This window comes from Bubalus kerabau, chromosome 2, assembly GCF_029407905.1.
Source record: "Bubalus kerabau isolate K-KA32 ecotype Philippines breed swamp buffalo chromosome 2, PCC_UOA_SB_1v2, whole genome shotgun sequence".
Taxonomy (NCBI): Eukaryota; Metazoa; Chordata; class Mammalia; order Artiodactyla; family Bovidae; genus Bubalus; species Bubalus kerabau.
The window spans coordinates 155,574,857-155,588,590 of NC_073625.1; the positions used below are offsets into that span (position 1 = coordinate 155,574,857).

The window sequence follows — 13,734 nt, forward strand, 5'->3', positions numbered from 1 at the left end:
AAATTAACTTTGCAGCAGCAAATTTACTGGACCTAACACTACTGATTGATAGATAAAATCTAAACATTTTCAATTAGAGTAAATAATCTAATAGCTACCTATCAGTTCAAGCAAGTGTATATGTATTTATATAAAAGCACTATTTTTGTCTAGACAGCTTTGAACAATGAAAACATATTTTTTCTTCTCTTATTTTTTACCTTTTTTTGTGGATTTTGGGGGGATTTAATTTCCAAGTAATCACAACAATGGAGAAGGAAGCGGCCAACCCACCCCAGTATTCTTAGCATGCTATACAGTCCATGGGGTGGCAAAGAGTCAGACACAATTTAGTGACTAAACAACAAACAACAGTCACAATATAAGTTTTACCTCTCATTTATTCCAAATCTATCACTTTTCAAAATCGGACACCTACCAGTTTCTTTTTCTAATGTAGAATGCTCTCCCTTATCTTTCTCAAGAAAAAGCAGCTAAGACGGCAACATGACAACCAAATTGATTTTCATGGTCTACTTCCAGGTGGCCTGTCACAGGCTGGCATATTCACAGGGGCCAAAGGCTGCTGTTTCAAAACCTCCTCTTGGAGTTCAGAAAGAATTAAAACAGCAGCACTCATTGTTGTATTTTCCTAACTGCACCTGCTGTGTTAGTGATCATCACATACATACTAGTTTTTGTAAAGTGTCTATACTCACAAGATCCAACCTCTGAGGCTCATCCCAGTCTTCCTATAGTTAGACACTATCTCAGAACCTAAGGACCAAATCCTGAGCACTAAATGAAAAGTATTAACCCCAAACACCATCTGCAGTCTTTCTTTTATTATATACTTCCAGTGCCTTGAAATCTAAGATAGGTTAAACATGGATGGAATGCATACAACTTACTCTGCTTCAGTGGAAAATTGTACCCCATAACTACATCAATCCAAAGAGATTATTCCTATCACCTGCCTGCTGCTGCTGCTAAGTCGCTTCAGTCGTGTCCGACTCTGTGCGACCCCAGAGACGGCAGCCCACCAGGCTCCCCTGTCCCTGGGATTCTCCAGGCAAGAACACTGGAGTGGGTTGCCATTTCCTTCTCCAATGCAGGAAAGTGAAAGGTGAAAGTGAAGTTGCTCAGTCGTGTCCGACTCCTAGTGACCCCATGGACTGCAGCCTACCAGGCTCCTCCGTTCATGGGATTTTCCAAGCAAGAGTACTGGAGTGGGGTGCCACCGCCTTCTCCGATCACCTGTCTACACATATTCTATTTACTAGGATATTAAAAATATTTAAACCAACCATCTTAAAACTGACCTAGATATCCACATTAAAATATAAAAAAAATCTTCATGTAGAAATCTATTTCCCAATCTTTGCTGTTTAATCAAAGGAAGTTAAACTTCTGCTTCTCTGCTCGTGCTGACCGAGATTTAATGATATGACAGCCACATAGTATTATGGTGTATTCCAACCTATTCTATTTTGAAGATTCCATTCCAATGATCACTAGACTGGGAAGAAAGTCTATGAGAAATGGATAAACTAGATCCTTTTTAAAAAAAAAAAAAATATTGAACAGATTGCTTCTATTCAGATTAGCATCATTCAAATCTGAGACACCCAAGGTGCTTTACAATGACGTATAAATTAGAACTATAATGAGTAATTATAAGCAACAGCTTAGCTTTTAGGGGAACTGCCTGTTTACTTAGAAAGAAAAGACTTGGCTGGCAGTCCAAGTTTATTCCCTCTACATCCCTCTAACAATAGTGTAGAATATTTAGTTTACAAAGCCATACATAACTAACTAAAGGCAAACACCAAGGCCTTCAGTAAATGTTCCTTATGGAATGGTATATTTAACTCGAGTAGTTTGCTCTAGTAGTTTACATGGTTAATGTACTAAATCAGCAGAGTAGGTGATACCAATTAAGATCCTGAAATAAATTAGACTAGGCAAGAAGAGTCATCAATGAGGACTGGAATTTTAATCAGTATTTAAAATATAAATCCTAGAAGTGACATTCAGTTTTTTACATGACTGATGCTAAATGATATTGATTGCAGCATGATTGATAACAAAGTACAGAAAAGGATAGAGGAAGTTCTGTGGACTTCTTTAAAAATGTAGTCGAGAGGCTTTGATGGAAGTCACGTATGGCATGGAGTGGTAGGTGGAAAAGTTGGTTATTTTCTTAATAACAAAAATTCAATTTTATCATTTTTAGATACTTAAAAGCTAGATTTTATAACCCAGAAACAACTTCTAAAACCATTTATTTATACATTCTACAAATATTTCAGTACTTGTTATAATCCAAGTAAATATAAATACAATAAATAAGATATATATAATCTGGCAATTACAAAATTTTATAGTTACAAAGGTCTCTGTTCAGATTAGGTATAGATACTGTGGGTGCTAACTGCATATCTATTTAGCACCTCATGAGAGGCAAGAAATACTTTATAAAGGATGTGATCCCTAAAATGAGACAAAAAGATCACTGGAATGGACATTAAAGAAAGAGTTTTTAAGGCTGAGGGAATATTTCTTTAAAAAGACACAAAGGTAAGAAAAAAGAATGATAGTTGAAAAACTGGTAATCACAGGTATCAATAGTTAAATTTATATCATTAATAAAAAATAAAATAACTATGATTTATTAAAACCTTAATACATAGATAGTCTCTTACACACAATGCTTCTAATATTTACAGCTTTTCAACTATCGTTACCCCAATTTTGGGCTTCCCACGTGTGCAATGGTAAAGAATCTGCTTGCCAGTGCGGGAGTTGCAGGTTCGATCCCTGGGTTGGGACAATCCCCTGGAGAAGGGAATGGCAACCCATTCCAGTATTCTTGCCTGAGAAACCCCATGGACAGAGGAACCTGGCAGGCTACAGTCCACGGGGTCACAGAAAGTTAGACATAACTGAGCACAGCACAGCATAGTCGTTTTACAGAAGAAATTTAAAAGTTAAAGAGAATAACTTGTCTTGTTAGGAAAAAAATTTTAAATGATTTGAGATGACCAAAAAAGATGACTGGGTGTTTTGTCGAGGGTGCCTTTTCAAGTTACCGCCACCTTTCTGTGTCCCATATCTGAAGTATTTTTAAATTCCACAAATTATAGATAGTTGATAACACTGCAAATTACTATCTTCCATAGATACTCAAATGATTTGTCCAGTGGAGTTAAAACTGGTTTCCCTCCTCATGTGGAAAAAGGCAGTTTAGAATCAATCAAGCAAGGTCATGTCAGGCAAGCTTGTTCTCTGGATTTTCCTTTGAGTTCTTTGTAACAACTTTTGGGGTTCCCTTATTAGCTAATGAGTCAAACAACAGCTTTGGCATGGGTTTATGTATATGTTTATGAATCATGATATAAACTTAAAAAAAAAATCCTTTAATAGATCCAAAGAAAAATAAGTCAGAATTTGAAGGTTTGTGTGGATTCTACATAGTTGCAAAGACAAAGTTCCTTCCATCACACACAACTCACTACTTCTCTCCTTTTAATCTTGAATGTTAAAGATTTTTGTAATACCTCTTGTAAAGGGTCTCACCAAATTTTTATACTCCATGTGATAAAACATATTAAAAAGTACAGCTTGAGGCTACTTTCACTCTTACCAATTCTTCACATAATTATAATTCCTCAGCTTCTAATGGAATGAAAAAGGAAAATATGTATCTCCTCTCATTCCAAGGCTTTTCACAGCCAAACCACCACAAAAAACAAAGACTGAGCTTACAATTCATGGCATTTAATGCTCTATCAGGCATAATTCATGTCAAATTCCACTGGACAAACTCCGAGATAATTAAAGTGTACTAATATGATGAATAAGAGAAAGGTGGTGACCTGGGGGAGAACTTAAGAAACCAATGTCTCCTGCTCTTGTTGATTATTCTTTTTGTTATGATGGATTTCCTTTCTTGATCTCACCTTTTTGAAAAATTAGACTGTTCCTGTAGAACAAAACTATTCAATAATACCTGGTGACAAATATTCAAATCCACGTAACAGAAGTTAGGTGGTAAATGTCACTGTCATATAAAATACTCCTAAAAACATAATGAGCCACTGTTATGGCATTCATTCAGTTCATAAGTAAATTGTAAAAGCTTTAAAAAGGAAGAAAAATCCAGCCACACACTTTAAAGATGTATTTGTTTATCTGTTTAACAAAACTGACAGTACGAAGCTTCTTTTGCATGTTACAATGACATGTGTTAAAGGTATATTTCCTTCTAACCATTTACCCTTCGCCACTGGTGAAAGGCAACAAGATTTCTTTACAAAGTCTCGTCTTTTTCAATAAATTTTGCATGAAAACATGTTATCCTGGCACAAAGTTGCCTGCTGTCACATCCGAAGTGTGATAAATGTTTAATGAAAACAACACCACACAGCTTGGTGTCAGACAACAGCTATCACACAGCCCTCCTTTGATCCAAACAGACACTTAAAAGGAGTTCTAAGCACACTCTGCACCACAGAACTCTATAACCTATATGCAAATAGGGGTAAATTAGCATAAATGACTTCCTGCTGCATAAAGAAATAAGAGGTAAAGAAAAATATGACAGCCTCTAAGAGTATGTAACTGCTGTCAAACTCAAGTCCAGCATTCCCAAACCACTTCCAACATCTTCTGCCAAACACTAGGTAGGAAAAACCTCATCAACAGGAATTTAACACATGAAATTCTACAACTGAAGACAGGAACATTGCTAAGTTCAAAGCCATATCTTTAACACAGAGTATGACTACTACATGATACTAAACTTCTAAAACTAATTCTAACACTTTTTAATTATCAATACCCACATTTTATAGAAGAATAAATTAAAGTTCACAGAAAATAAATTGTCTTGTAGGGGAAAAAACTGTGGAAGATTTAAAACGAGCATTAATTCTAATTTCTGCAATTTAACTTTCCCAGAATCTAAACCCTTTAGCATACTTTTTTTTTTTTAAGCATACTTTTTTTTAAGATGTACTATTCATAAAGGCTGGGCTTCCCTTATGGCTCAGCTGGTAAAGAATCCACCTCCAGTGCAGGAGACCTGGGTTCAATCCCTGGGTTGGGAAGATCTCCTGGAGAAGGGAAAGGGTACCCAATCCAGTATTCTGGCCTGGAGAATTCCATGGACTGTATAGTCCATGGGGTCACAAAGAGTTGATGTCACTGAGTGACTTTCACTTTCATTCATAATGGCTACATGTTCAAAAGCAGCAATTCCCATGAACAAAAAGTATATGTTGCCTCTGATGATATACTTTCTGTGTTTTTAGTTTATAAAAATATACCTAAAATAATTTTAATACAAGCAATATAACTTCTAATTACATTGCACAGTCAACTCTTCAGTGGAAGATTTTACATATAGGCCATGGGCTATAACCAAAGACTAATTTCACTGCTACCCCTGTGACTTCTAGATATATTTTCAAAGAGACTTAAAGAACACAACTGATTTAGTGGGAGTCACATTTAAGAAATTATAGTTAAATACATCCATCTCACATTACCCACCAAAAAGCACTGCTGCAGTGCATTCTGTATATCCAGAGGGAAAGTCTTACCTCTCTTAAAAGTAGAAAGCTTCAGAAAGTTATACAAAGGAAAAAGTTATCAACTCAAGTGTTTGGGAAAACTATTCCAGAAGTTCTTGATGGGTACATTTCTGAGAAGAGCATTTATCTACTGAAAAGCTAATGAGGGAATAGTAAAAGTGAAAAGCTTTCACAGTAGTGTCTCATAAAGGAAAATACATTAGGTTCCTGATGAATCCTAAAGTTATTCAAATTAAGAAAGCATTGTACTAGGCAATAAATGGTTTAAACCAAATTTTCTCAGCTAGTGATTTAAAATCATGATTGAAAATAAATTAAAATCAATGGCGATGGCACCCCACTCCAGTACCCTTGCCTGGAAAATCCCATGGATGAAGGAGCCTGGTAGGCTGCAGTCCATGGGATCGCAAAGAGTCGGACACAACTGAGTGACTTCACTTTCACTTTTCACTTTCATACATTGGAGAAGGAAATGGCAACCCACTTCAGTGTTCTTGCCTGGAGAATTCCTGGGACAGGGGAGCCTGGTGGGCTACCGTCTATGGGGTCACACAGAGTCGGACACGACTGAAGTGATTTAGCAGCAGCAGTAGCAGCATTCAAAATCTACTCTTAAGGATGGCAGTATGATATAAAATCAATAGTGGTATGTCACTGGAACTATTGACATTTATTAACAACTAATTTTCAAAGAAGTCTATAAAGATGTTTTATAGTGGTTGACTATACTTTTCCCTAGGAGAAGGCAATGGCAACCCACTCCAGTACTCTTGCCTGGAAAATCCCATGGATGGAGGAGCCTGGTAGGCTGCAGTCCATGGGATCGCAAAGAGTCGGACACAACTGAGTGACTTCACTTTCACTTTTCACTTTCATACATTGGAGAAGGAAATGGCAACCCACTTCAGTGTTCTTGCCTGGAGAATTCCAGGGACAGGGGAGCCTGGTGGGCTACCGTCTATGGGGTCACACAGAGTCGGACACGACTGAAGTGATTTAGCAGCAGCAGTAGCAGCATTCAAAATCTACTCTTAAGGATGGCAGTATGATATAAAATCAATAGTGGTATGTCACTGGAACTATTGACATTTATTAACAACTAATTTTCAAAGAAGTCTATAAAGATGTTTTATAGTGGTTGACTATACTTTTCCCTAGGAGAAGGCAATGGCAACCCACTCCAGTACTCTTGCCTGGAAAATCCCATGGATGGAGGAGCCTGGTAGGCTGCAGTCCATGGGGTCGCTAAGAGTCAGACACGACTGAGTGACTTCACTTTTCACTTTCATGCACTGGAGAAGGAAATGGCAACCCACTCCAGTGTTCTTGCCTGGAGAATCCCAGGGACGGGGGAGCCTGGTGGGCTGCTGTCTCTGGGGTCGCACAGAGTCGGACACGACTGAAGTGACTTAGCAGCAGCATACTTTTCCCTGGTGGCTCAGACAGTAAAGAATCCACCTGCAATGCATGAGACCTGGGTTCAACCCCTGGGATGGGAAGATCCCCTGGAGGAAGGCATAGCAACCCACTCCAGTATTCTTGCCTGGAGAATCCCCATTGACAGAGGAGCCCAGCGGGCTGCAGTCCATGGGGTTGCAAAGAGTCAAACACGACTGTACAACTAAGCACATACTTTTTGGAGGTTGAATAAAGTGTTTCTAGAAAAGGCTCAAATGGGATATACAATTTAAGTCAGAAGACTTAAATGGGATATACAACAAACATCATCAAACCAAGTTATAACTATAATATGCCATGGAAAGTTTCATATTTCTAATTTTTGACTCTCAATAAAAGTTTGCTTAACAAAATGGTATTGTTAGGTGTTCAATTTCAATTTAATAACTCTATTATTACTAAAATTTGTTTTCATGTTGCAAAGACATGTCCTCATAAAAGAAATATAATCATCTAATGATACAATAAATATTTGTTCTAAAAACTTTTTTGGGGGGGGAACTTATATAAACAAATAAAATCTGCATCAATATTTTAAAAATTAAATATTCCTAGAAACCAAGTTTTAAAAATATAAAACATTAAAAATTAAAGTCATGAAACTTTCTTGATAAAATCTAAAACAAGGATTGGTTATGGTCTTTCCTGTATTAATTTTTCACTCACTGTTGTAAAGAAAGGCACCTTTTAAGCCCTACAAACACCTGATATCCTCCTAGTTTATATTAGGTCTCCGTTCTTCAGCAAATTAATAAAACGAATAGATCAATTTATGATATTATAAGATAAATCCTAATAAAAACCATTAAAATTCCCCAGAAATTTCCAGAACTTGTACTCAACTAGCTGCTATTTTTAAAAGGTTTTTCAGAATTTTCCTATTATTTTTTCCAATTTATAAAATACTCCTTTACCCATTATTGTACTTACTCTCCTTTGCTTTCTACTTCATAAATGTCCACTTTACGTCCTATCAATATTTGTAAATATTTGTCTTCTCAAACTGGTTTGATGAAAACAAAGATTGTTATGCATAAAGAAGCAGAATCACATGAGCTGTTATTTTATCATATATGAGGAAGCATGTAGGGTTATTTAGTACAAGCTAAAATCCTTGTTGCTGAGTTATACAATCACAGTGAGCTGATACATAAGTCCTAATTCAATCATTTGTGAATCTTTTTTCCTTTCTCTCCACCTACACGTGTTCCTTAAATCAAATTTCAAAGATCCAATGAAACCATCACAAAAATAAATTTAATTAAGGCCTAAAAATTTTTGTGGTTTTATTAATAATAATGAAAAATAACTTCAAATAAACAGATGAAATGCTAATGTGGGAAAGTACAGAAGAAAGGCAGAAAAGGAATTAATCTTTTACTAATAGCAGATATCCAACCCAATCAGAGAAAAATAAGGCACAGAAGATTCTTTCAGTTTTCTTTAGCTACTTCCTACGAAAGTTTAAGCAACAGCATATCACTTGAACTCAAACACTACAGATCATCATCAATAACTATGGGTTGTGTGCTAGTAAGAGTTAGGATACTATTGTCAGTGAAAGTGAATTAGAAGCCTAGCTCTGCCATTTATTTACAAGTCCTATGATCACAAGTCTTCATCTGTATAAATGGGATAATAAAAGCACATATTTCATTAGGTTATTATGAAAATTAAATGAGATACTATATGTCTAGCAAAACTTCTGACACTTAGAAAATATATTTAAAATGTTAGATGCTTATTATAATATCCACAGTAAGTAAAGCATTTTGTTCATGTAGACCTCATCATAAAATTACTTGAATTTCACTGGCTTCTCACTGCCTGTAGAATTAACTCTAATATCCTTAATATAACATATAAAATGAAAGTGAAAGCTGCACAGTTGTGGACTTTTTGTGACCCCATGGACTGTAGCCTACCAGATTCCTCTGTCCATGAATTCTCCAGGGAAGAATACTGGATTGGGTAGCCTGTTCCCTTCTCCAGGGGAACTTCCCAACCCAGGGATCAAACCCAGGTCTCCCACATTGCAGGTGGATTCTTTATCGTCTGAGCCACCAGGGAAGCCCAAGAATATTGGAGTCAGTAGCCTATCCCTTCTCCAGCAGATGTTCCCAGCCCAGGAATCAAACCAGGGTCTCCTGTGTTGCAGGTGGATACTTTACCAGCTGAGCTACCAGGGGAGCTCCACAACATATAACCTCTCATCATTATTACTCTTCTATAAACCAACCCCATTAGACTTCAGTTCTCCAAGTATGCCATACCCACTTTGCCTTCCTCCAAGTATCAATATTTCCACATGAAGTTCATTTTGCATACAACATTCTATGCCATTTTCTCCTTCCTTCAAATTATAAAAATCACATCTTCAAGAGCCCATCCTAACATGCTGACTAATCTAGGTTGACTAGTTTAATGTTCATGAAAATACCTTGCAACTAGAATATGTCAAGACTGAAGATGAAACCCAATGTGCTGAGACTGGCCTGTTGGAAAAATAAAAAGGGTCTAGGTCTGCTTACCTCCAAACTGTTGGTTATATTAGCAATAAATATACTTATGGTTTAAGCCAGAGATTGACAAACTACAGCCCTTGGGCAAATCTAGCCAGCTGCCCATTTTAAAAAATAAAGTTTTGTTGGAATTTAGCTATGCCATTCATTTAGTATTATCTATGGCTGCTTTCATGCTAAAAGGGCAGGGTTTAGTAGTTGCAACAGAGACATAAGGCCCAGGAAGCCTAAGTTATTTACTATCTAGCTCTGCAAAAAAGCTTCCTGCCTTTGGTTTAAAGTACATTTAGTTAGGTTTTGTTACTCGTAGCCAGAAGTATCCTAACCCGCACGAGTTAGTTTCCTTTTGAAACATTCATCTGATTTCACTGCAAAAATTTATGTATCTTCCTTTCTATATATGCTTATTTTGCCACCTGCATAAAATCTCTCAGTAGGATTGGGCAGCCATTATGTACCGATTACTTAACATACACATAACAAGTAGAAGGCATTCAAATATTGTTGATAGAACAAGTGAACAAATGAAATGAGTGAGTGTATCTGATCAATAACCAATAAATATTTATTAACAACTATGTACATTAGGTATTCTGAGTGAGACAAGAGACCATACAACAGCATGCTCTGCCCTCAATGGCTTAAAAATCAGGTTTACAGACTTCCCTGGTGGTCCAGCAGTTCAGACTCTGCATTTCTAATGCAGGGGGCATGAATTCAATCCCTACTCAGGGAACTAAGATTCCACACACAGCACACTGCAGCCAAAACACGAATAAAATAAAATAAAATTGTCTCTTTAAAATAGAAAGAAAAATCAGGTTTAGGAAATAAACATGAAAGCTGTAGAAAACAAATATGTAAGTTATTTCTGAAGCAAAACAGGGGGCATTGTCACATGTAAGTACTACCATACTAAATGTATATATCAATGATAGCCCCACTAAATCCTGATTTTAGATCATACCAAAGGGTATGAATTTGTGTGTACTTAGCACTACCTGGAAGGAAGGGCACACTGACATAATCCCACCCTGTCCTATGGGCCACTAAAACCATGAAGGTGACTGAATCAGGCTATTCACTGCTTTCTGGCATCCGTACTCAGGGCCCTACAACTGACACCTCATGTTTTGACCCTGTTCATTACCTTTGTTGAGATTAAAGAAATAATGACAAATATGATATTATTATCTTATAAACCTGTCATCCAGGAATGTGTCCCTTGAACACAACAAGCTCTGAGTGATCAAAGAATCTAACCTGTACAGCTGGCCCAGACCTTCAAGATTACTGTCACCATGTGAGACCCTTTCCTGAAACTACCCAACCTCCTTATTTATTTATGCTCTTTGCTTCTCTTGCCTTTAAAATGCCCCATATAATACTTTATGTAATATCAACTTTATTCTAAAAATGTAAAACTTGGTGAGGTAGAAAGCAAAGATTTAATGACCAGTAAAAATCACAGTCACATCACATAATCATAGTCACGTAATATCTAAAGCATAAACCAAAATGAGGAGGGGAAAAAAGGAACAAGGGGCAAGGAATTTCCTTGACTGACATTATTTATTTGTCCTCTTAGTCCGTATTTCCAGTCTTAGAAACTTACTCTACACGCTCTCTTCTAATCAATCATTCTTCTGACTTTTACCCCTTATCAATATATTTCCCTCATACCCTCTCTGATCCTTATTTCTTTCCAGCTCTGGCTAAGTTAGCCTCCCTATCTTTAAAGCCAGATATCCAACCCTATCTCCTCTAATATTCAACAATCCTTAAAACTAGAAAAGACAGAACTCAGGATTTTATAGGGCAGTGACTGCTCAATGTGCATTAATGGCTACAGGGTGATCAGGGAAAAGAAAGTCACATAATAATGTAACACGTTCCCAAAATCCACTACAAATGGATCATTTCGAAGAATACATAAAAGCCAGTAATCCAGGCAGTTTTATATAGTATCACTATAAATCTGGATAAAAATAAGCATACAGACAACTGTGAAAAAGAAAGGGATGGGAAGAGTTCCATATCCTTCAATAAACTTAATTCTTTACAGAATCAAGATCTCAAGGAATCATATCGAAGATCTTGGTAAGCTCTTCAATTTAACACTGAAAAGTGACACACTAAAAGACAAATACTTGTATTGAAGTATTAAAATGAACATATATAGGGTGTTGAAAGAATGACAAAAGAGGACAAATTCTAAGATGCTCTACTTCACAGAATAAAAGACCCCAATGTCATTTTGGAAAAACAAATAAGAAGCTATAATTTAAGCTAATAAAGATTTCATTTCATTTTAACATCTTCTAATTAAACAAACAGTTTTGAGTGGACTTCAAAATCCAAAAATCCAAACAAAACATTCAAACATCCAAACAAAATTAGAACAACTGTTTTAATGAAAACAATTCCAGAAAAAATAAACTCTGGGTCTCATATGCACATACACTCACCTAACACACACATACATCTTTATATTAATGAAGTCCTCATTCTACATTGAAAGAAGTCTTAGCCAATAGTAAATCATGTAGTTCCCTCCCTTATCGTTTTTATTTTTCCCTAAGAGTTTTACAATAAGCTAATATACATCTTCAATCGTAAGTAATCTTCAAATTTTAAGTATCATATTAATGATGAGGAAAATGGAACTTCAGTAACAAATTATGTAAATTTTCCTTTACTGACATAATAAGTTTTGACAGCACTATTTATTTCTAAGATTTATTTTATAAATATTAAATGAAAACAGGAATAGAAAGGAAGTACAGTAAAAATTTGAGATAAGTATTTTAACTTATCTTTTCTTCTTTTTCCATTATATTCTCCTCTTTTTTCCATCTAAGAAAGATATCAGAAGATGAAAATACATTTGATTGCTGCTATGGAATCACTGAGTCACCATTGCTTTAGATTCACTTCAACTTACCCACGTTTGATGTTGTGTAATTCCTTGTCCTTGCCTTTATCCTTTTCCTTTTCTCTTTTCTCCTTATCTCTGCCTTTACGTCGTTCTCTATCCCGAGACCGACTACGTGTTCTTCTGTGACTTGACCTTTCACTGCTTCGACTATGGGAACGTGGCCGAGGTCTTGATCGGGACCTACGGTAAGTAGATTTCATTAAATACATTGAGAATATAATTTGTATTATGAAATAAATTTTTTTTAACTGTCTGAAAGAAAAGGATTTAGTTTTAATTAAGGATTCAGTTAACTGTGTGAAGTGAGCATCTAAAGATGATTCTTTATGAATAAGCATATGTGAAGGAAACATAGGGTGCCAACTTTACAAAAATATAAGGTTTAGTCAAAGAGTGTTTGTTCAGGTGTTCACAGGTCCCTGTTGGCATAACGGATACAAATCTGCCTGCCAACATAGGGGTATGTGTTTGACCCCTGGTCCAGGAAGATCCCACAAGCCTTAGAACAACTAAGACTGTGCACTACAACTACTGAGCCCGCACTTTAGAGTCCATGAGCCGCAACTACTGAGCCTGCCCACCTAAAGCCCATGCTCTGCAACAAAAGAAGCCACTGCAATGAGAAGTCTGTGTACCACAACTAGATAGCAACCTCAGCTCTCTGCAACCAAAGAAGAGCCCACACACAACAACGAAGACCCAGTGCAGCCGGTAAATAAATAAATAAATAGAAAAAAACCAAAGTGCGCCAGCCTTGTAGTACTACAACCAGCTTTTAAAAGTGTTTGTTTAGTCAAAAAAGTCTTAAAGTTCAAATCAAGTCTTCAATGCTGAAATCTCTTCAACATAAAATAACAAATCTAAATGGATCTATTCTAATCCCCAAGAATTAGGATCTTCCCCATCCCTACAAACTCTGCTTCTATTAATATATTCATTCAACATAATTTCCTGTATTAGTTACACTAAAACTATTCTTCTATATAATCCAGCTTTTCTTTGCATTAAATGGAGGACAATATTAGGTCGGATATATTATATGCCTTTAAAAAGTAAATATTTTTAAATCTGCCCTATAGTACTGACAAAAAAGTCTCTAACAGATTGATGATCCTACAGACACTATAAAAAACTGTCTGAAGTCACTGAATAGTGACCGAAAGAAGGCAATGACCTATAAAAGGGGAAAAAAATCTTACTATTTAAACATGTTGCTGACTTATTTAACATATTTCAAACA

At 36.2% G+C, this 13,734-nt stretch overlaps 1 protein-coding gene across 2 annotated transcripts in view; it reads right to left on the reverse strand.

Annotated features, from left to right (window-relative positions):
- Positions 1-13,734, reverse strand: part of RSRC1 (arginine and serine rich coiled-coil 1) — a 434,626-nt gene that overhangs the window by 313,526 nt on the left and 107,366 nt on the right. For both annotated transcript variants that reach the window (XM_055569240.1, XM_055569241.1), the window contains exon 4: positions 12,501-12,674. In XM_055569240.1, coding sequence (XP_055425215.1) covers positions 12,501-12,674 — 174 coding nt within the window. The remainder of the gene's footprint in view (positions 1-12,500; positions 12,675-13,734) is intronic.